The sequence below is a fragment of the Leptonotus elevatus genome, chromosome 3, assembly GCF_054856555.1.
Source record: "Leptonotus elevatus isolate MCC_2025b chromosome 3, RoL_Lele_1.0, whole genome shotgun sequence".
NCBI classification, from domain to species: domain Eukaryota; kingdom Metazoa; phylum Chordata; class Actinopteri; order Syngnathiformes; family Syngnathidae; genus Leptonotus; species Leptonotus elevatus.
The window spans coordinates 15,861,234-15,884,942 of record NC_141241.1 but is presented as its reverse complement, the minus strand read 5'-3'; the positions used below and the strand labels follow the sequence as shown (position 1 = coordinate 15,884,942).

Below are 23,709 nucleotides of genomic sequence, written 5' to 3'. Positions count from 1 at the left end.
AAGCTCAGGGAGGACGATGCCGCTGACAGTCACTCGCACTCCAGATCTTCTTGGCTTGAGATGAACCGAATGCCAAATGACAATTAACCCAACAATGTCTACTTGTATCCAATCACAATACACAAGACTTGATTGAAAGATGAGACCATATCATTTTAATGTGAAGTCCTCAGTCCCAAAATGACAATTTGTAGAGAAAGGATATAAATAACATATGCAAAATCCAACATGCCCGAGCCAGTTTATTAATAAGATTTATGTTTTGCCCCAGTCGAGGGCCTTCATGAACTCGTCCTCTGTGAAGGACAGCAGCTTGGCGGCTTCAAGATGCATCTGCAGAGAAAAGACATTTGATCAAGAGCACAAATGAATTGTTTTCCAGTAAGAGTAGAGACAAGGGCACCTTTTGTCTTTTGAGAATGTCGATCAGCTTGAGCTGCTTCTTTAACCCGACGATCAGCTCCCCTTTCTGCTTTTTTAGCTGTTTGTTTTCCGCCACTAGATTTTCCCGAGTCTGCTGTTCCTCGTTGATCTTGTCCTTGATTGATAGAAAAGACAGAAATGACTACAAAGATCACCTTGGACTAAGAAACCATAAAAAAAAATCACGTTTTTTTTGTTCATCCTAACAAACGTACTGATTTGCTTCACCTTGAGAGTCAGTGTTTGAATAATAAGCCTGCTTGCCTTGTTCATTTGTTTGGTTTTAGTGAGTTCCGACTTCAGGCGCTCCACCTCGTCCAGGGCTCTGGTCAGACGAAGCTCCACAGTGTTGTGTGAGGATGCTCCTTGCTTGCTGGTTTTGTTCAGCTTCTCCATTTCCTGCAGGCCACAATGCATTCATTGTCAGTGTCTGGTGTGGTCTATTTTTAAATTGCCCGTCTGTGGTATCTAATAACACTGGGTTACAAAAATGTCCCCGTAATACATTTAGCTGCTTAGCGCATGATTCGCGAAACTTTTTTTTTTTACACAAAGTACCACCGCCTTAAATAAACTGTCAAGACTATCTCTCCCCCTCTTACCTTTTGCAAAGCGGACACTTGCAGCTGAAAGCTGTCACATTTGAGGGTGGCCTCGCTCTCGGAAGCTTTGAGCTTGTCCATTTTTGTCTGCTGGATGTTGATGGTCCTCTGGAGCTTGATGCGATCGTCCTCCAGCTGCCTGATTTTGGTGTTCAGCTTGTTGTTTTCATCATCCTGAGCCAGCCACAATGACAATGAGGATCTCTGTCGCTCCCTACTGGCAAAAAGTGGATAATGCATTTTGTTGGACTTGATTGTACTGTACCTTCTTTTTTCTATCACTCAGAAGCTGATCCATTTCCTCTTGCATCATCTTGATGTTGGCCATCAGGGCATGGATTTGTGCACTTGAAACACCTGACACCAAATAAGTCAAATGCAGTTGTTCAAATTTTCTATCCACTTAAGATATATTTGACAAGAACAAAAAGATAAAAATGATCAATTTCCATTGTACACTGACTAATGGATGTAGGAAACCACATACCCGTCCCTTCATTGTCTCCGTCGCTGAACACATTGTCGTGAGGAACCAAATGGTTCATACTGTCCTCCACATTTTTTATCGTCTTCGCCACGAACGACTCGGCCGTATCTCCCGCCGCTCCTAAAGCGCCCCCACAAACTCTAAAAGTTGACATAAAAGGAACTTCACCAAGAGAACGTGACCCGCTAAAGCATCATTAATTCTACCGATTGTGACTCACGCCGGGTTCGAATGGGGCTCTTGTGTTTCGGACTTTTGGGACTTTTTGAGCTCCACCTGGGAACAGGTCATAAAATGTGTTATTGTTACACATTTTATTATTTTAGATTTGCTGGTTCCTGAACTAAATATTGTATGGTGATATATGGACGGCTGTTTGTTTGCATGACATTTCTGTATACTAGGACAACTACATGAGACAAAACTACTAGTGGGCATTTAGCAACTAGTGCCAGTGCACACATGCACATGTGTATTAGTTGTGATTTGTAATGTTCCTAGTGCAGCACAGTAGTTCACGGCTTTCCATAATGGTACCTTGCGAGGCTTCGGCACAGGCATCTCTCCATCCTTGTCGTGACTGGAAGAGAATGGAAAAAATAATATGCATAAATGAAATGGCAATACAACCATTTTCTATTGCTGACTGGGCAAGTACGTCATGAACTCGTTAGCAGTCAATCATAGGCCACATATAGAGATGCAACCATTTACACTCGCAAAAGGACTAAGGAAAATTTTGTTTTCAATGAATCGCATATTTTGGGAATGTGGAAGCTGAAGAATCGCCATGCAAGATACATACAGCGAGGCAAACGTGCTAACCACTAGTCCATCATGCTGCCTGATAGGTAATGATCACCTTGGTGCTTTTTCATCCTCCATACCCTTAAGCGGGAGCGTACTTGAAGGCTTTGAAAGAAAATCATCCCGTTCTTTCTGAAAAAATACAAAATAAAGGGCGACATTGAGGAGAAATAAAAGTACACTGACAAGCATACCTTTGGTTGCATTTGTGTAAAAACTCACCTTTAGTTGATCTGCTTGCATTGCCAAATTTGCCGCTTTGGCCTCCAACTTTGCATTGAGCATCCTGAAGAAAAATTGCAAAAACTCCTACTACCACTTCTAAGGCATGAAAGTCTACTTTGGATCAATGTTTGATCACAAAATATACTGAACATATATGACGAAGAATGCTCTTACTTGTATTTCTCCTCCTTAGCCAAAAGGTCACTTGCAGGCATCTTTGGTAGTCTATAAAACTCCTACACCTGAATGTAAAAATTCGCACAATGGTTCACTATGAGTCAAATGGCAGTAAAATTCTGTGCAACCCGTGCAGGTAAAACTTTGTAAAATGTGTCCAAAGACGTTTGTGTACTAAAATGCTAGTAAAGAAGCTAAGCTAGCACTGCGGTATTTTAGATTCTTTTTTTCATTAGATTCTTAAAAACTAGAGCACAACAATTATTATTAATAAAGTAATAAATCGATATTTGTATTTTATTTGATGGCTCACCAGGGCGACGACAGTCTGGACGTTTAAAAAAAACAACAACTGCAATATTCTGGTCGCTTAGCAACTACCACAACAATCCTCATCTAAGGAGCCCGAGATAGAGCTTATTACTAGTCGAATGGCTTGTCTGTCGACAAAGCGGCAAATAAACAAACAATATTTTTTTTTATATATATATATATATTTTTTTTTAATATATTGAAATAAACATTTATAGCGTATATTTGCCTGCATTTGGTATTTAAAAAATGAAATAAAGATAGCGTTTTGTCCGTCATCTGACTGACCTTATCACGTGGCCCTTACGTCAAACGCGTGGCAAGGTGAAATAAATAATAAAATAACCGCAGCAAAAAATGAACCTGCTGACGATTACGTTGTGCTTACGTATTGTTTTTATGGTTGTGGATGTCAGTACGCATGCGCGTGGCTGTCAGCTACTACGCGGCGCACATGCACATGCAGCCTTCGACAACTCCTGAGAAGCAGCCACTGGAGGGAGTAGCTCGATGTTCCTCACACGTCCGTCCACTACTTGGACATTTACGTATTCTGTCCACGCACCCGCGAGTGTTTGACGCTTGTTTCCCATGAAGTCTGCAAAGTGCGGCGGGCTGGAGGGGCGAGGTGTCGGAGGAGGGCTGCTGGCTGACGACAACAACAACACGGCGCGCTGATGATGTTGACGATGTCCGCTTAGCTCGGCGACGACCTCCCCTTGTTTAACGAGGCGAGTCCACGCCTCATCGTCCGGTGTGCCGCGGTCCAGCCCGGTACGCCTGCGATGGCGGAGGAGGACCCCCGCCAGCAGCCTCAGCAGCACGCGGACCGAGGGGTGGGCGGCTTCCAGTCTGGTCTGCTGTCCGGGTTGCAGGGCGCCGAGGCCGGGGCTCTGCAGCTCCGGATCAAGAACTCCATCTGGTGAGGGGCGCACATGCTTGCATGGTTCGGTTTGCCGACCTTTATTTTGCGTGAGAGAAATCCCGCGGCCCACCACTAAACAAAAAAAATGTGCCAAAAAGTGCTGCCGCTAGTGGTAGTAGTGTTTGGAGTCACTGCTTTCAAGCATGGTTTCCAAATTGAGGTTCGAGGCCCAAAACGGGGGCACAGGTCCATTTTTATTGGGTCACTGACTTTAAGGCTTAGTCCCTTAAAAAAGTAAAATAATCAAAATGGCAATATTAACCAAAAATGACATAATCCCGAGTGGTTATAATGCAGCAAGAATTGTAAAAAAAAAAAACTATAATAAAAATGCAAACACAAATGGAGCATTATTCATGACAAAAGAACACCAGTTTTTAGTAGAATAGGTCATGTACTTTTGCCAACATCTTGTGGCATATATAATAAGTATATTTAGAGTACAGCATAAACCTTTTTTAGGGGAGCCGTAAATTACTTGCTAATTTTCGCTATTCTCAGCAGATCTTAGTCCCTTCGCCCCTGTAAATAGTCGGGATTCACGCTATTACGAAAACACAATCCCTTAATACAGTACTTCAAAGGGGAAGTCAAGTCAAAAATGTTCTATACGCCCTCACTAGTCTAAACATGGTAGTATGATTAATATTGCTTTAGTGGAATATGAATGAAGCAGAAAAATCCACCTATTTTTATCCATGTCAGTGTGCAGCCATTTTGCCTCGTACTGTCACTGGTTGTCGACTGAAAATGACATCACAATGGCTAAGGGCTCGGCTTCAACATCATGGCTCAATAATATGGCGGTTGTGGTTGCAGTTTGCATTGTATCAAACTGAAGGCTGTTTTTTAATTATTTTGTGCCCTCACGTATCTGTGCGCCATTTAGAAAAAAGAAAAGCCACGCCTACTCACAGACTTCAAATTACAGCATCGTTCGATGGCGCGTTTCCTAACCCTGAAAATTGAACAACTACGACCTGAACGTATTGAAAATATAGGTTTAATAATTGAATAAACTACCAAGCCCCATCTACATTTTGGTGCATTTGCCGTCATCTCCATTTAAAAATGGATGAAAATTTTGGACTTGACTGTTTTTGGACTAAATTATTTTTGGATTAAATGACATCAAAGAGCTTTCTGAAATACTTTTATTTATTTATTTATTTATAAAAGTTAAATTGGCTTTTTTCTTTTTTTTCTTCTTTTCTGGAGAGCTCAGTATTGTTCATTCTGTAATTTTACAGATTTGACATGTCATCATCATTGCTCTTTTCTCTTTTTTATTTTTTTTTATAAATTTTTGCGTGTGAGTGTGTATTCATTAGTTCACCTAAAACCTATTAAAAATCCCATACCGTTCACCTAAACCGAATACTTCAGAATCCAGCTTAGAGTCGTGAGGTTGTCAGGAGACCCGAGGAAGGATCAAAGAAAAGAAAGGAAAGTGACCAGACATTACCTACTACCCACCGGGTTACCAACCAGAGTCTTTCACCAACCCCAACAAATTCCAACAAATTAGGGAGACCTCAAGAGACCAAAGGAGAGACTGAGGAAAGGAAGGAAGGACGGAGTTAAATTGGCTTTAATAAACATGAACTTAGAAGACCCTAGCTTTAAACCTGCAAGTTGAAATAAAGACATTCTACTAAATTTGCAAAAACGTTTTTTAGATGTCTTTTACCACCACTTTTAACCAAAAAGTCCCATTTGGACCAAAAAGGCCGCTTTCTGTCTGAACAAACTCGTGCGCCATTATTTCATGTTCTCAAAATGTCGGACGAAAAAGTCCATAGGTCTAAAGACAAGAAAAATGTCTTGGCGCTGAGCAGGCGATGAAGGAGTGGCAGTGAGGGAAATCGCTACCCCAGTATCGAGACTGGATATTAATTAATGGATTTATTTAATCTCTTTCAAGCACCAGTTTCAAGCACAGTCTGTAATCTGTTGGTCGAAAGAAACAGATCTCAGGTCTAATCCAGTGTACCTGCTAAATGTGTGCTGAAAGCAAGCTAATGAAAGATCCCCAGCCTCCTGGTAACAGCGAATTAAAGTGAACTGTTCTCGGCGCGGCTTAGGCCCACGGCGCTGACCCTCGTTGACTCGATGTCCTTAAATGTGACCCGCTTGTACCTTCTGTCTCACTGTCAACAACAAACTGACCTGTCTGCAGATTAGGAATTAAACCCGGACAAGTCTGCCCGCCGCCGCCGCCGCCGCCGCCGCCGCCGCCGCCGCCGCCGCCGCCGCCCGCCCGCCGCCGCTGCTGCAATCCCACCCTTGAATCAGCAAAGCAAATGTAGCAGCTGTTTATTTGCTAAATATTTGCTTCCGTGTTTTCTCAAATTGCGTAAGATTCAGTGGGTTTTTTTCATTTGTCAATAATACACAGTGGAAGCTTTTGATTGGACAGTAACAGGCCAAGACACAATGTGAACAGCCTTGTTTCTTTACATATGACAGCATGTGTCCGTGGTGGTGGGCTACATGATCGGAGAGATGCTGAAGGGAGGGTCAACTCATGCCAAACATTCCTCTGCTTTATAAATAAACGCAGCAGCGCTCATGTTACATATAGCAGCCTACGAGCATACTAATTTATACTATTATCTCTTCTTTTCAGCAAAACGGTTCAATCGAAAGTGGACAGCATTCTGGTGAGTATTCTTTTGGTCTTAAACATACGTTGTTGTTTTTTTTCCTGTAAATGACTGGCGACCACGATCAAAATAAGGTAACATAACAATACTTGCATAACAATACTCTTATCAAAGACAGCATGATTATTGTACAGGCGTGCCTTCGGCTGCCCATAATAATATATATATATATATATTTTACAATATATAGCAAGAAACTGATTGTCATTCATTAGAAATCTTCTCAACATGTGCTGACATCCTTCCTTTAGTTTGACTTTTGAGGCTGTGCTTAACTACAAATTATATCACTTTTAGAGAGAGACATTTCCACTGTATTTGGTGCTAAAATCCCCTGTGACTCGAGTAAATGTAGACCTGGGGAATCAACCTCCAGTAGGTCCAACCCCCTGACTGTCATAACATCTTGGCTGCCTGCTACCCCTGGAAACTTGTGGTTCCCTAACAACAACAACAACAACAACAACAGACGGGAATTAAAAAAGGTTAACTGGATGTGTTTATTCTTAGGAGTGAAAGTAGAGAAATATCTGCGCGGAGGCACATCCTGTATCACTGTGTGGATTTGTATTTCCTCCTATTTCCTGTCTATAGGCTTTATTTTTTACATACTGTATGTATATATATATATATATATTAGGGGTGTTAGAAAAAATCTATTTGGCAATATATCGCGATATTACAGCGCACAATTCTCGAATCGATTCGATATGCGGCCGAATCGATTTTTTAACATCAATTTTTTATGGGAATATTCAACAAAACATCTTACTTCGGGTTAGGATTCACACATTAAGCATGGAAGAATGTTATATTAATCGAACGTTAAGCCTTCATATTTTATTTCAGTGCTGTTCATCAACATGAAACAGACTGCAACCTGTTTGTTAAATGCAGTGGCTCAGTTATAAGCCTGAATTTTCAGAAAAATAAATACATTTTCATACAAATCTTACAGTGTACATGTACAAGTTTACGGATTAGTATTTTCTAAATTTCCATTATTTTTGTTGTTGTTGCAATAATCAATTTATAGATCCGTATCGGGATTAATCGGTATTGAATCGAATCGTGACCTATGAATCGTGATACAAATCGAATCGCCAGGTACTAGGCAATTCAAATCCCTAATATATATATATATATATATATATATATATAAAAATATATATATATATAAAAAAAAAATATATATATATATATAGTTTATATATATAGTGTCATCAAAAGATACCAGGCTAACCTTAGCTTCTCACGACATATAACTTAAAACATTGTTCCTGGGCACTCGTTACTATTTTATAATTATCCAGGGCTTTGGCGCCATCCTTTGGTATGAAAAAAAATGGGTTCACTGAACTGTCGGTGTAATCGCATGATGTCCCAATACTTTTGTCCATATTCTCTATGTGCTCAAAGCCAAGAGTTGAATTGAATGCAAAGTGCTCAAGTTTGAATTCTGTTCATGGTCCCTCCCATGTTGCCCACAGCAAAGAAAGTTTACCAGGCATCTCGGCATCCTTGCTTGCCCCTTTTATCCTTGAGCATCATTAGTACACAGCGCCACTCTCTGCTGAGGAGGCAACGTCAAGGGCAAGTGAGCCAAAGCTGAGCATGATGAATGAACGTCGTGCCTCTGTCTTCAAAACATGCAGAAAAGGAAGGGCTCCTTATTATAGCTTTGTTAATGATACTGTACTGCTAGGTGAGAAAATAGTATGTTCTAGTATGATAGTATGTTGGAGAACTTTTTCTCTCTGTATTTATTTTCCATAACACTGATCTGTATCTGTGTATTTTACACTGGGGAGAGCGCATTGATGAAACAAAGCCTTGTACTAAATTCGCTAACTGTCCCAACACTGTGTGTTGCGCTAAAGTGGCACTAAGGCATGTTCGTCATAACAGTGCTGTTCCTCACCACAAGGGGATTAGCTAATGTGTGGTTATTTCATCATCTTACTTCAGAATTAAGAAATGGATGGATTAGATCAAATCAAACCCTGCATTCATATCTGCCTGCGTTTAGCTCAGTTTATGGAAAAAAATGTTTGGGGGTGCATTTTCTTTAATTGGTATCCTCATGATGATAGGTGAGGGAATGCCTCATCAACATACCTCATCTCATTCCAGGCAGGAGCTAATCAAGGTTAGCTTGACCTGCACTCTTACTTCCCCAATGACAAAATGGTGAGGAAGAAAAAGATCTCTGCCCATGTTTTTCAACTCACTTACTGTGTTCATTTTAGGTGAGCCTGAGTCTATCCTAGCTGGAAATTTGGTCTGACAGCTAGGCCAATTCACTTCTTGAGCACTGCTGATTTGTTCTTGTGTAAGCCCCCCGACTAGCTAGCTCCCACGGTGCTCGTTTACCTGCTAGGGAGCTAGTTACCTAGCATCAGGGGCTAAAGCCAAACTGTGGCAGAGTTTTTGCTAGCTAGCTAGCTCTCATGGTGCTCGTTTACCTGCTAGGGAGCTAGTTAACTAGCATCTGGGGCTGAAGCCAAACTGTGGCAGGGTTTTTGCTAGCTAGTGTTAGAGTAGACAATATTAAGTATTGTACTCTTTTCGTGTTCAATTAACTGAATGGTGAGATTCTGGTGAAGAAGTCCCTTTGCAAAGGTATCATTAAAACAGAAGCTTCTGATGACAAAAACTGACGACACTCAAATCGTGTTCTGGTCAGATTGTGTGTCTCTCTACTCCGGCACATCATTATTTATTGAAAAGTGGGTGAATACGAAAAGTCTCCTCCCATCAGCCCACAGTACATTTGTTTACAACTCAGTGAATACAAGAAAATCCCCCCTTCTGTTCCCATAGGTATAAATCAGATTAGAGAAAAACAATAATCAGCCTGTGCCTCCCTTCCGACCGTCTGAGACCGGTCCTAGACTCCCTTCAAGATAGCAAATGTAAAAACCCGTTGCCCTTCTTCTGAGAGTGAGACAGATAATACAATTCTATTCATTGAGCCATACTGCTATAACTAAATCCAAAACGGCTAAAATATAAATTGAAATTGAAAAACAATATTAATAACTTAACACTAGCTAGCTCCCATGGTGCTCGTTTACCTGCTAGGGCGCAAGTTACCTAGCATCAGGGGCTAAACCCAAACTGTGGCAGGGTTTTTACTTTCTGGACCTGGATTTGCCACCTCTGCCCCTGACCTCCAACTATTTTCCATTTCCCCCTTTCTACTTCCACAGCAAGATGTTGAAAAGTTCACAGACATCGAAAAACTCTACCTGTACCTTAAGTTGCCTTCAGGTCCCATCAGCAGTGGCAGCAGTGAGAAAAGGTAAAAAAGTAGAAGTAGTACTTAGTGTGGAATACTTTTTTTTTTCTCCTGTGTGCGTTAACTAAATGAATGAATGTATTCTCTCAGTGATCAGAGTGCTGTGTCATCAAGCCGCACGCAGCAGATGCATGCGTTCAACTGGATCCGCAATCACTTAGAGGAATACCCAGAGACTTCGCTCCCTAAACAGGAAGTTTATGATGAATACAAGTGAGTACTTGCAATTGTTTTCCTTGCTACCAGCCACAAGCAGTTCATTACAACCAACGGCCAACATTAATATCAGAGTCATCTAAATTACTCCCGGCTGAAGCGCCATTATAAATAGACGCTGCAGGCCTGAGAATCATAGAGCAGCATGTGCTGGTAATATTAGAATGGAAAGTCTGACACAGCCATTGAAATGCTCTGGCAGTGTTACGTAACTGTCCACTCACAGAATATTGGCGCCTTCGGGGTGGACAGGTGAAAAGGCTCTAAGTGATCACAATGTACACCACTCCCAAACATAAAAGCCATTTCTATTCCTATTTCATTTCTATTTAATAATAGTCATCCCTCGCTATCACTATTTCAAATCGTACTTATATTGCGGATAATGTGCTATAGTGCCGTACGTACTTTGAGATTCATTTTCTTCTATCTTTCGTCTTCCGTTTTTTTTCTTCTTCAAATTTTCATGCTTTGTTTTTTTTATAAATTTTTAGATTTTCTGCCTTTCTGTCAAATTTCTGACATTTTGACAATTTTATGGATATATTTAATTTCCTAATTTCTTCTTTCTTCCTTTTTTGGACATGTTATGGCTATTGTTTGACATTTTTTCTGCCTTTTATGCTATCAATTTGTGACATTTTTCCTTTGACAATTTTGTGTACGTGTTATGGTAATTTTCGGGATTTCTTGTTTTGTTTTGCACATTTTATGGTCACTTTTTGAACATGTTCTTTTCTGCCTTTTCTTAAAGAAGTGTTCTGACTATTTTGGCAATTTTGTGGACATTTTATGGTACATTTTGTAGTTTTGTTTTGTTTTTTTGTCTTTTTATTAATTTTTGGCAATTTCATGGACATTATATGGCAATTTTATGCTTTTCCTTTCTTGACATTTTATGGTCACTTTTTGGACATTTTTAGGTAATTAAAAAGAAAAATGCATCTATCGTTTGTCTTAAAAATTTGGACTCTGACATTTTTGGGATATTTAATTATTCATTTAAAAAAAATCTAAATCATTAATTAATTTAAAGAATATTTTATCTAAATAATCAAAATATACAACAATGTATAAATAAATAAATAAATTCTACAAATGTGTGGGGGACTAAAGAGCCACATATGGCTCCAAAGCCGCAGGTTGCAGACCCCTGCTGTAGAGAATTGATCAGTGCAAAGCTTGAAGGCAGAGATTTTTCCTTGACTTTTTTTGTAATCAAATTATTTGAGTTAATAGTCAATTAATTGTTTCGGCCTGTGAGGGAAATACTATAGTCACAAACTGCTGTAAGCAACCCCATGGTGACTGTACATATAAATACGTTATAATCAAATCCTGTTTTGTAAAGAAAATATTGTTTTATCGATTTTATTGTTTGAATGGACACACGGTCTAATGAATTAATTTAGTGTGCACTAGCTTTTAAGTTTCTTCCAATTCTCTCTTTTCTTTCCAGAAGCTTCTGTGACAACCTCAACTACCATCCACTGAGTGCTGCAGACTTTGGAAAAATGATGAAAAATGTCTTCCCCAACATGAAGGCGCGCCGACTTGGCATGAGAGGAAAATCAAAATATCCTTCAGTGGAATGGACTGTAACAGCCTGTCTCTACTCACTGACCATCTGCTCTTACAGTTCATAAGCTCTCTAAATATAGACGTGAAATGAAATAAATTCCCCTTCTGAAGCAGGGGCATAATACACAAGCGCTGGAGGGAATTTGCTGTGATCTTGACCTTCATGACGCATGACGCTTTTTTTTGGGACTTGTTGTCCTTTTGACAGTGCAAAACTACAATCATGCATCATACCCGTACTTAAACTTTTTATAATTTTTTTAAACAGTATAAGCAATAATGAATAGCACATATTTATCTTAACACTGTCTCACATATTGCTATAGTGGACTAAGGAAGAGGCCCTTTGTTCACTTTCCATGCTTACCAAGTCTGGAGCTACACAAAACTGGAGAAGGAGTGAGCATATTTTCATTTTCCTTCTTACATTTCGTAACGAATCTTTTCTTTTGGGACGTTGCCAATTTAAGCATATCTTTTGTTGTGCTTCAGCTGCAGTGTGATGGGTTGGATTCAGCAGGCCACCTCAGCAGCATGAAGGAGGAGGTTCGCTTCGCGGCTTGCGATTTGGTGTGTGAGTGGGCTCAGAAGGTGCTGAAACGGCCGTTTGAGGCAGTGGAAGAGCTGGCTCGCTTCCTGATGGACAGCCACTACATCAGCAACAAGTCCCTGGCAGCTCTCACCATTATGACAGGCGCAGCAACAGGTGGGCAGTCGGTTAGGCCCTTCATGCACACTTACCGTGACACCTGGTGGTTGTGGCTTGGTACTGCGCTGTTATAATTGGGAACGCTCAGTCATAATAACATAGTTGCTCTCTTACAGTATTTGTTTGTTTATTTCAGAAGTTAAGCCTGCGCAGACAGCCTCAGCCTTTGTGCCCACCGCCGATGCACACTGCTTCCAGCCGCAAACGACAACTCTGTCGTCTCCAACTGTCGATGCCAAGCAGCAGCTCCAGAGGAAGATCCAGAGGAAGCAACAAGAACAAAAGCTGCACTCACCCGTACCCGGAGAGGGTCCGATCAAGACGGCGGATGACAGAAGCTGGCAGTGTGGTAGCCCAGTCTCTCCTTCACATCAGCCCACCATTGGCATTGTGGTCGCTGCTGTGCCCAGAACTGTCACGGTGAGGAATAACATTATTCATTTTCTGTTTAACCTATGTGGAGAAAAAGAAAACAAATAAGAGAAGACTAACACTTTTGTAGAAACCACAGTAGCCATTGACATGAAACATGATGAATGCCAAATAGTAGGGCTAAACAGTTTTGATAAATAATGTAATTGCAATCTTTTTCTTTCATATTGCGATTTAATATAGGATTTTTTTTCAAGGTCATTTTCACATGTATTTTTTTTCTCACAAACACAAGCATTAATCTGTTTCTCAATAAACAATAAACAAACAATAACAATTAAAAAACAAAACAAAACAAAAAAACAATATCAGATTTATTATGAGACCGATTTTCGTCCGGGCCAATTTTCGGCGCCAATAGTCAGCATTTTGACGGATATCGGTATCGACCATTTTGAAGAATCATATGGTTGATAATAGATCAATTTTAAAAAGTGTTCACTTCAGGGAAATAATTATTACACTTTTCAGAGACGCTGCTGACCCTGGCAACTCTCTGCACCTTCTGTTTTTGTTTGACATTAAAACTTAGATAAGTAAAAATATAATATATTTTTGAAATAATGTAGAAAACAAAAGGGAGCTATTTACTTGTTTAAGTTTAAATGTAACTTTTGAAGACATGCTAACTGCCCCTGGGAGATCCCTGAACTTTTTGTTTTTAAAACAAAGATGTCTATTAACTAAGATTTTTTTTTAACTCAAATATTTTACAAACCCTAAAAGTTGTTCAATAAACATATGCTTAAAAATAAAAACAAGAGCTGGAGTTTGTATTTTATTTTTATTTTGATGCCAATATTTTCCCTTTTAGTGCAAATGAATATCGGCTCCAAATATCGGTTATCGGCATCCTTGACTACTAATAATCGGCATGGGCCCTGAAAAAACATATCAGTTGATCTCTATTAATTATACAGTACATTCATGTCTAACATCTTGGTTAGCGTTTTGCTAAAATGTAAATGAACCATGAATTGTTAACTTGCAGTCACTTTCCACAGTATTCACTACAACTACAAAACAAGTGCGGTGCAAACGCGAGTCACTAAGTCAAAATTCTGATTACAGCAATAACGCAAACAAATATGTGGCTTTATCACTTCAACTTTTCATGTTTCAAGGAAAAGTACTGTCCTACTGTGGCAAGTACGATTTATCCCAAATGTTACTTGAGTAAATGTAATACATATAGAGTGTTACTCCTACCAACCTCTGCTGCTTACATACATGCTATTGGGAGCAATGTTAGTGGGAAAGTCAGCCATGCATCAATTACATTGGTGATGAAAAAATACAAAGGTTGTCTATGGTAAGAATTTCAATACGAAAACTGAAATAATTAGCGGTATACACAATTGAGTGATCTTATCTGATAGACTTTCCTTGTCCGCAGACACAACAAAGCGGCCAGCTGATGTCTTCCAGCCCAGTGGGAACTGGGGAGAGCAAATTGCTGCCTATAAACTTCCAAGTGGTGGCCCAGCCAGTTCAGCCACTGAAACAAACCCCCAAAACCTCCCAAAATATTCTCCCGAGTCCAGTTGTGGAACGCACGGCTCGGCAACGCTATCCTCAAATCCTCCCCAAGCCAGCGGCCACCACTGCTATCGCTCTGTGCTCGCCCTCCACCATGATCATTGCCAACAACCCCATCAAGACTGTGATGACCACGTGTCATGTCAGTCCGGTCAGCCTGGTCAAGATGACAGCCATATCACTCGCACCCCGCAGCGGCAATGCCACTACTTCCCTCACAAACACCACTTTGCGGCCGGCGTCTGCGGGCATCAGCAGCTGTAGCCTGTCAGAGGACATGCTGAGATCCCGCCAGAATACGAGGAGCACCTCTGCACTGCCCATTCTGGCCCCGATGACGAGGCCTGAGCAGGTTGACGCCCATGATATTGATGTGGAAATGGAGGTTGAAGGTATACATAAGAATAGGGAAAACCAAAATGTGAGCAGTGTAATGATGGCGCAGAGGGCTGCTAGCGTGCCCATACCTCAAACCAAAGGCTTCCACGCCATAGAGGACGCATCCATCTTGAAATATGATGCAAATGTCCCCATGAGCATCATTGCCACAACAGCTGGTATTAACATGAATAACACCACAATGAATACGATCTCTCTGAATTCAGCTGCCTCCTGTCAGAATATGAGCTCTATCTCAACATGCAACATCAACAGAGTATCTTCAATTGGAGAAGGTTTTTGTGCGAGTAAGACCTTCCGGAAGCGCTCAGGCCTCAGCCCCGCCCCCTCTCCTGTCAAGAGGGCTTTTCTATCCCCACATCCAGAAGAGGGCGCTGCTCATCTTGGCTACGGCAGTCGGAGACCTGAGAGTGCGCCAGTCGCCCGGGAGATGGAGATGAAAATGAACTCGCTCCTGCCCAGTCAAGTCCATACACTTGGCAATGCCTCTTTCAGAGCCAGCGGCTTCTTCTCTGTTGCCAAAACACAGAGCTCGATGCAGAGGAAAAGCACTTGCAATGTTATGGAAACCACTGTCGGTCACCCAATGATGCAGCAACCAGAGGAGCACATGATGCATTCCATACCAAATGCTTCCAATTCGTCAGCAGGTCTCCAACATGTTCAGCCGCAGACCTACGCTAACGCTAATCCAGTTTCTGGACCGCTGGACTTTTTGGATCAAGCATCCACGTCGAGCCAACTCCCTATGCAGACCGAAATAGAATACTTCTCATTTGATGACGATGTAACTCAAGACAGCATCGTGGAGGAGCTGGTCCAGATGGAAGAGCAGATGAAACTGAACAATAAACAAGCGTTTGTAAGCAATGTCTCACTGCAAGCGCAGCAGGCTGTGATGACACGCAACATGATACCCTCCAATCAGACAATGAACACTTTTTACCACGCCGCAAACAGCAGCGGCGTCAGCAATCTCGTGCAAACGCCAACTCCCACGCCCACGTCGGAGATCACAGGTGCTCAAGGTTTGACCAGAGAGAGCCCCTGCTCGCGTATGACCCCCATAACGCCGGTCGACAGCGCCCTCGGGAGCAGTCGATACACTCCGGCGGGGACTCCGGTGGGGACTCCGGTGGGGACTCCGGTGGGGACGCCGCTCTCCAACTGCAGCAGCACTGTACCTCCCAGCCCCGTGGAGTGCAGGAATCCCTTTGCCTTCACTCCCATCAACTCGAGCATCACGAGTTTCCACGACAACAACGCGGTCTCCAGCAGCCCCGTCAAGCCCATGCAGAGGCCAACAGCCACCCACCCGGATAAGACCAGGCTGGACTGGATGAGTAATAGCTACAACAACAACAGCGGGAGCTTAAATGAATCAAACAGCACCGTGGGGATCTTGCCCAGCTATCAGGGCCTCATAGATGACCACTTCCAAAAGCCTCACGCCTTCGCCGTCCCTCACGCGAGGCACCATGACGGCCGCTTTGGCCGCTTGACTCCCATTTCTCCTGTGCAGCAGCAGTTAGCCAGCATGGCCAAGCAGGAGGGCTTCGCCGTGCCGGCGCCTCTGGATAGCAAAGCCGCCAACCTCCCCGCCGCTGGATCTTTTCGATGTCGCAGCGTTAGCCCCGCCGTACACCAGAGGAACTTTGTGGCGAGCACAGGAACCAGCGGCCTTCACAATATCCACCAGCAGTGCGTCTCCCCGTTTAACTCTCTGGTAACACCTGAAGTGTTAAACATCTTGGCCAACAACCAGGGAAATCTTGGAGTGAGCAGCGTGGCTCAAAGGAGTCGCTCTGTGCCCCTCAACATCATGATGCAGACGGAGGTTCTACCGATGCCGGGTCAGCAATGCAGCGGCAAAAATATCACTGATGTCCTTCTGGGCAAGATGGATGGGGACCATGACACTGCGCGAGGGTTAGGCATGAATAATTTGCCTTCGAGCTACACGGCGCGTATGAATCTCACTCAGATCCTCGAGTCGGAGAATGTCGGCCCGATCACTCCGGCTTCGGACTCCATCAGCACACACATCCCACTAAGGCCAAATTACCTCAATAATGAACACATGTTTTTCTCTTCAAGTGATGGCCGAGGGCAGCATCAGCAGCCTTTGACCTCGCGACAGCATTTGGGTTTCGGCGGCACCTTTCGAGACGTCCACGCAGACAGCAGCCTTACTGCCGGCAATGAGCTGGCGCAACAGGTGTCGGAGCTAGCGGCAGGCGGGGCAGATTTTCCCTGTGAACTCAGAATGACTTCCGACCTGTCCGGTAGCATCAATGACCTTAATACGCTGGATGCCAACCTTCTCTTTGATCCCAGTCGTCAGCAAGGGCAATATCAAAGCGCTGCTCCGGAGGAGTTGGCCAATCAGCCGCTGTTTCAGCAAATCGCCAGCGACACGAGCCATTCTGGTGGACTTGAGTGGCTTGAGAGCAAAGATCACACAACTGTTGGGCTGATGGGATGAATGTGGAGACTTTGAAAGGGGAGGCAACCCCCCCCCTTTTTTTTTTAACAATAATCTGTTCAATGCAGCCCCACTAGTCTAAACACGGTATTCTGATTAATATTGTGTTTGTAGAATATTATTTAAACAGCAAAATCCAACTGTTTTTATCCATTTTTTTATATTTGTATGTTTTTTTTTTTTGTAAAGCGCTTTCTGACAGCTAAGGCTGTTTGAAAGCGGTATATAAATAAAGATGACTTGACATTTCAAGGGGCGGCCATTTTGTCACTTGCTGTCGACTAAAAATGTCTTGACAAGTTGCTCAGGGCTCAGGCAACAACCAATCACGGCACAGCTTCAGAAAACTGTCCAGCTGTGATTGGTTGTTACCTGAGCAACTGTGGTGACATTTTCAGTCGGCATCAAGTGACAAAATGGCTGCCCCCATGGTGTATAAAAACGGCTGGATTTTGATGCTTAACCCTTCAGACCCATTGATGGTCCCAGTGGACATGACATATTCGGGTGTCTAAACCAATAAAAGGCCTAATTTGTATGACGTCAACACTTCTAATTCATGATTGGATCTTTACTAACCAATCGCAAGTTGATTTGCATGATGTTCATGTTAAAATGTTGCGTATAAGCTTGGTAAGTTTACAACACGTTACAGCCATATTATCCTGGCGTCCACTATAATAACTAAAACATGAGGTAAAAAAAAAAATCCATGTTGTTCGTATGTGGGGAAAATAGTCAAAATCAGCACACAAAAAAAGAAAAAGAAATGTTGCCCAGTAAAAAAAAATGCGGGTCTGAAGGGGCTACGCTACCTCATATTCCACAAACGCAATATTAATCAGAATGACATGTTTCGACTAGTGGGGGCCCATACAACATATTGCAAAGAAATTTTTGGGGTTGACTTGCTGTTTAAAATCATGCTGAATATGTAGGAGACCGTACTGTTGTCAGTTTGATGTCTTCCAACTTTTAAATGAACACTGGACACAATCCAGTTTGTCCAGTTTAAGTGCTGACCTGAGCTGAAATAATGCTGCAGCCCTTCGATCAAAATGCTGGTCATTTCTTTTCATTCGACGTTTCATGTCATGTTATTGCTGTAACAGCATTTGTGACACATGAACAAAAGCTAGGGATAAAATGATCTTACCGTTGAAATATTTTTCCATCTGTTTTTTGTATTTTCTGTCCATTATTGAAAAAAAAATCATAATTAGTTTTTTGAATATAATTTGAATATATTCTACATTGCTGACAAGAATTATTTAGTAAATTCTCGAAAAAAATATGCGTACCACTAAATTTTATAATAATGCCATGCCATGATGTGTGCAATGTTGATTCCCGATCCAACTCAAGTGTGAGTTTTTAAACAAAGTTATGCAACTTAAAGTGATGCCAACTAACTAGGCATTAGGAAATTGGAGCACTTTGTACAGAATATTCAGTAAATATGAAGTATAATAATTATTACTATATGTGTGTAGAAGGTTTTGCATGGTGTATGCTTTTAATACAGGGGTGGAGAACTGTTTCTGGCAGGGACCATTTCATTTCTCAGAAGCCATATGAAAAAATACATAATTACATTATTATTATTGTCTTATGATAATTTGTGAGTTAAATGTTTTTTTTCCAATTCAATTCCTTTGAGGTTCTACCTTTGTTTTAAATTATATGGCAAGGCTGGATGAAATGTTCATACACGGTCCATGTAAAAGTTCCATCAGTTCTCCACCCCTGATTTTTACAATCTGACATGTAACGGTGTATCACAGATGGAGTCGATGGTTTATTGTCCAATATGTACATTTAAAACATGTCACATAAGGTTGAATGCCAGTTCATTATCCATGAACACCAAAGAGATGGTAGTTATTAGATTCGAATCAGTGTTGAGTTGAAGCCATAATGCACTTAGAAATTGAATGATAGCAAACTAAAAGTTGCCTAAACCGTTGTTTCAACAAATCATGTGTAACTTGTCATTTGCAAACTAAACTAAAATAAATATGCAATTAGATGATAGACGGATGAATATGATTGGGGCAGTCGTTATGATCGTCACACTGCACAGACAATCTGAAAATTGTGTGCTTCTTCTACAAAAAAAAAATGCACTGTGCTTATTCTCTGCGAGTCCTGAACTAAAACAGCTCGAAGGCCTTATGTCCACACCAAAGATCCATTTTAAAGCTGCACTGACATCTTGTGTCATCACTGCTTTATTGGATGGTGGACATTGGACATTGTCGAGTTTTTCAAGGGCTTTAACAAATGATTGGGGAAACATTTTAACACTGTAATAACAAGCTGTTAAAGTGAGCAATGTTTATTTATTTATTTATGACTTCCCCGTGGAGTTTGTGTATTGGTCTTTTTTTTTTTTTATTGTACAGTTAGGGGTGAGACTCTGTTGTTGTCAAAACCATGTAATCTTGCACTGTTTTGTTGTTTCAAAGGCTCCAGGAAGTGCATAATATTAACACTGATCTGTTTGAATAGGTTTTAATTGTGCTTATGTCAGGATAACTTTGATGGTATTGTGCAGCTATGCATGAACGGAAGGCCATTTTTTGTTTTTTCAAGTAGAGAATTGCAGTTCTTTAAACTTGTGTTTCATTGTAGTTTTGAACCCCATTTGGAGCATTATTATTTATATGTTAAATCTACTGTGTTTTCGTATTGACCTTTGTGTGTCTATTGTCTAAGAATACTCAATTTGGTTTGCACTGATATTTATGTTCTTAAGGTTTTACTCCTCTTGTAAGTGGCTCAGAGCTGTAGAACTGCCCTCCACTGTAGTTATGTTGCTGTGTCAGATGATCAGGAATATACTGTATTTTATTTGCTTTTTAAAGGGGAAGTGCTTTGTTTTTGAAGGTTTTTTTTATTTAAATATTTGAATAAAACATTTTCAGTACACCAGAATGTCGCCTTGAGTAAATGTCTGCACATTACAAATATGCGGTATGAAAACCACAACTTGTGGTACATGGGCTCCCTCTAGTGGTATGCCAAAGAATCACTGAATTAAATGCAAATACAATTTATATCATTTAAAATATGAAATACAACCAAAATTATTAGAATTAAGCTTGCATACAGCCTGTTTAAGGGCAGTGCATTTTTCTATGTACTTTTACGTTGCATATAACTTTCAAGAACTGCACATTTACATTGTAATAATTATTTTTTATTTAACTTAATTGCAATACATTTGTAATTAAATCATTTAAGTATTTCCATCCATCATCTGTACCGCATATATATATATATATATATATATATATATATATATATATATATATATATATATATATACTTTTTAGGAAAAGAGCTTTACCAATACATTTAATACAAATGTGTATTTACAACTTTGTTTTTGGTGACTGGGGAATATCCTTTCTGTTCCTAGTGCATAAAGCAAGATACCATAAAGACATGCTTAGATGAGTTTGGTGTGGAAGAACATGAGAACAATGACTTCAACATTTGCCACAGCCACAGGTACGCTCCAACATCTTTGACAAAAAATAAATAAATACATTACTACTAATTCAATTACTACTTGGTGGGCTTTTCATTACACAATAATTTGATTAACATACTGTCAATAATCATCACAGGCATTTTCCACTATTGTGACTCAGACACTATTTAGACAAACCTCAAGTGTAACCTCAAGTGTAACCTCAAGTGTAACCTCAAGTGTAACCTCAAGTGTAACTACTAGCGACGTGAATAATGGATGTGTTTTATTTAAGTTAGTCAAGACAGTCTGCAAGGAACAAGGTGTCAAGTGGGAGCCAAGATGTTTTACTCTTAGTCACGATTTCCATGAACTCTAATTAACCGACCTATTTTCTCACATAGTGCCAAAATTCTAAAATATTGTTTTGCAAAGGCAGAAATTGTGAATGGATGGCAGTTTGTATAGTTGCAATCACTCACCAGACACAATTTGACACTGAAAATGTATCTAAGTTTACAAAAAAAAGGATAGAAAATGCTTATGTACATAATTAATACAGTTTACTTTATAATATCTCATGTATGCTGTAATATTAGAGAATGACATACAAGTGATATAGAAGGTATCTCAAAAAATTTATATCATATGATGGGTTGACTTTCCTTGAATTTGTAGTCATTTTTTTAGTAGAAGGTAAAAATATATCCATAACAATTACTGTTATGGGAGTAACGAGGTAGCATTCAGTAATTTACATAACAAAATATGGACAATCCAAACAATCCAAGTGGCTGGCTGTATATATTTGTAAATAGGGCCCCACTGGTATGGATTTTTCAAGGCCGATGTTGATGCCAATTTTTGGCAGAAGAAACTACTGACTACTGTTTAATCGGCCGACTTACTTTAAAAATATATCATGCATAATATAACATGCATATAATAAAGTACAAGATTTACTTTGTTTTGAATGACAGATTGACCTTATCAACAAATTTAATTATTTAAGGATACAAGGTTATGGTTTAATTTATGTGTCAAAAATGAGACCAGTGTTTCTTGTGTGCAACTGCTCTAAATGGTTTAGAGTACATAAATGTAAAAACAATCGACAAACATCAACTATTTGGCCAATGTTTGAAGAGCCCTATCTGTAAATAAATTGTTTTGCCATCACGGGCCCTCTTGTGTATGTTGTAATATAGTTGGAGGTATCACAAAATGTAAAAAAAATAAAAAATAAATATTGCGTCAGTCGTTTTTCTGCTAGGCGTATTTCTTTTACAATTAGTGGTTGGTCAGAAACAGGTGTTTTGGCCAAAAACAGCTAATATTCTACTGCTGATTAGTAAAGAACAGAAAAAGCTAAAAAAAAAAAAAAAATCTGGTGAAAGTCTGTGCTTGTCGATATGTTCTGAGCGTATATAAAACAATATTCTGTGCGTCTCGAAAGATCAACCAAAATGCTCTAAAACGGCTGGCAGTGAATGAGTTAATGACTTCGTGGCGTCATTATTCCTCCAATATAATGAAGTTAATCGTTAAAAGTATGTGCATACAGTGATATTATAGAGCGTATCCAACTCGCGCAAAATGGCTTTTAGGTTGAACTTGTAGATGTTGAGGAGGGTGAGGTGTTTTTCCTCAAGTCAAAGGCGAACGGAAGAGGAGAGAAGGAGGTAGAGGAAACCCGAGAAAGGAGGAGGCCAGGAGGGATGGTTAAGTGGGCGTGGCCGCCATGTCGCACTCTTTCGAGTAAACATACGGAGGAAATCATCTCTACAGTCGCAACAACAAACCGCGGGAGTCTCAACAGTTTCCGTTTACCTGTTGTCTTCCTCCGGGAGGCGAAAGTTTGGGATATTATGGCCACGCTTACGCCAGATGTCCGAGGACTTCGGAGTGACGAGGAGGTAAATGAAAGTCTATCAACAGATTTTGGCGGCGGTGAACGTCGACTTGGTTCACGTGACCGCTCCTGCTCCGAGCTAGCTTGCTAACAAGGAACTGCTAACTTCTTGGAAATTAGCCACTTAGCGCTAACACCCAAACTTTACTTTTCACTTCCAAGTGACTACTTGTTGTCAAGTCTGCTTAAAAAGTTGACGCAACAGTTTTTTAAAGAAAGTTTTTGGCGTATTTCGGGGCTAGAGTTATTATTTCCTGTTTTGGGACAACCCATCGTCATAGCTTTCCTGTCAGTCGTTGCGAAATCTTGTCGTTATCGGTCACGTCATCGGCACGTGACGTCAGAAGACTTTTTTCACTGAAGTGTACGACGTGATCGAAGTCACTTGTATTCGAAACACTATACAGTACTGGATAGTGATTTATATATATATATATATATATATACCGTGACATGCACTTACAAGTAGTGTAGTAGTTGGAATACAGTATTAGTGTTCATTACCTTCCACCACTACTGTCTGGTAACACAATTCAGCAAACTAGTAAAATCATGACTAGTAAATTTTAAGTTAAATGCCACTTTTGGCCTCCTACTATGCATTTAAACCTCACTAGTAAGTTACTGTACTGCACAAGATAAGCTATTTATAATATATAACTAGTACCGACCGGTAGGCATCATGTGTCACACACTAGTAGCCTCTTGAACCTTACCTGCAGTACCAACATTCCCACTACTTTTGCCTATCTAGTACAGTATTTATAGTTCTACTAATGTGCCAAATTTGTCCTACTTGTGTGCTGAAATGTCATACAGGCAAGGCAGTAGTGTGGAAACAAAAAAAACCCATTACTAGTAAGACAGTCCTTCTACAAGTGAGCTTAATTGACTTAGTAGTGACGATGGGACATCGATCTTAAACCAGATGTCAAATGAATTTTCAATCCTTGATTTATTACTAGACATAGTCTATCAGATATCAGATTTTTATGATAGTATGAGAGTTGAGCAAAAATATAATGCTTCCACA

General features: G+C 40.6%; 3 protein-coding genes across 10 annotated transcripts in view; 2 read left to right on the top strand and 1 right to left on the bottom strand.

The window, feature by feature from the left end:
* Positions 1 to 132: 132 nt before the first annotated feature.
* On the bottom strand, positions 133 to 22,956 carry tex9 (testis expressed 9). Of its 8 annotated transcripts, none has more exons than XM_086071705.1 (14): positions 6,128 to 6,197; positions 5,435 to 5,513; positions 3,322 to 3,952; positions 2,719 to 2,786; positions 2,542 to 2,605; positions 2,375 to 2,451; positions 2,050 to 2,092; positions 1,733 to 1,788; positions 1,513 to 1,652; positions 1,291 to 1,382; positions 1,026 to 1,199; positions 688 to 822; positions 404 to 538; positions 133 to 333 (listed from the first exon to the last, which is right to left on the bottom strand). In XM_086071705.1, exons 4-14 carry the CDS (start codon positions 2,757 to 2,759, stop codon positions 256 to 258), a joined length of 1,035 nt encoding a protein of 344 aa, XP_085927831.1. In that variant the 5' UTR covers positions 2,760 to 2,786; positions 3,322 to 3,952; positions 5,435 to 5,513; positions 6,128 to 6,197; the 3' UTR covers positions 133 to 255. The 8 variants fall into 8 exon arrangements, with proteins under 8 accessions (XP_085927831.1, XP_085927827.1, XP_085927828.1 ...); XM_086071701.1 differs by having other exon boundaries at positions 3,599 to 3,952; XM_086071702.1 differs by having other exon boundaries at positions 3,599 to 3,952; positions 5,424 to 5,513; positions 6,128 to 6,169.
* On the top strand, positions 3,453 to 20,223 carry LOC147177114 (DNA-binding protein RFX7-like). Its single transcript, XM_086071695.1, has 9 exons — positions 3,453 to 3,955; positions 6,588 to 6,621; positions 9,837 to 9,928; positions 10,016 to 10,138; positions 11,601 to 11,721; positions 12,041 to 12,121; positions 12,215 to 12,428; positions 12,568 to 12,851; positions 14,260 to 20,223. The coding sequence occupies exons 1-9, from the start codon at positions 3,819 to 3,821 to the stop codon at positions 17,284 to 17,286; spliced, it is 4,113 nt and encodes a 1,370-aa protein (XP_085927821.1). The 5' UTR covers positions 3,453 to 3,818; the 3' UTR covers positions 17,287 to 20,223.
* nedd4a (NEDD4 E3 ubiquitin protein ligase a) overlaps positions 22,586 to 23,709 on the top strand; it is a 28,732-nt gene continuing 27,608 nt past the window's right edge. The window contains exon 1 of the mRNA XM_086071696.1: positions 22,586 to 22,680. Within this exon, the coding sequence (XP_085927822.1) occupies positions 22,633 to 22,680 (48 nt within the window). The 5' untranslated portion in view covers positions 22,586 to 22,632. The remainder of the gene's footprint in view (positions 22,681 to 23,709) is intronic.

What these genes read in the sequence shown, in the direction of transcription:
- tex9 (XM_086071708.1), bottom strand. Translation starts at nt 2,759, where the DNA reads ATGCCTGCAAGTGACCTTTTGGCTAAGGAGGAGAAATACAA. An exon ending in AAGTGTCCGCTTTGCAAAAG is followed by an intron (nt 823 to 1,025) that starts GTAAGAGGGGGA and finishes TGTGGCCTGCAG; the next exon opens with GAAATGGAGAAGCTGAACAA. An exon ending in ACATTCTCAAAAGACAAAAG is followed by an intron (nt 334 to 403) that starts GTGCCCTTGTCT and finishes TTTTCTCTGCAG; the next exon opens with ATGCATCTTGAAGCCGCCAA.
- LOC147177114 (XM_086071695.1), top strand. Translation starts at nt 3,819, where the DNA reads ATGGCGGAGGAGGACCCCCGCCAGCAGCCTCAGCAGCACGCGGACCGA. An exon ending in AGTGGCAGCAGTGAGAAAAG is followed by an intron (nt 9,929 to 10,015) that starts GTAAAAAAGTAG and finishes GTATTCTCTCAG; the next exon opens with TGATCAGAGTGCTGTGTCAT. An exon ending in GAAGTTTATGATGAATACAA is followed by an intron (nt 10,139 to 11,600) that starts GTGAGTACTTGC and finishes TTTTCTTTCCAG; the next exon opens with AAGCTTCTGTGACAACCTCA.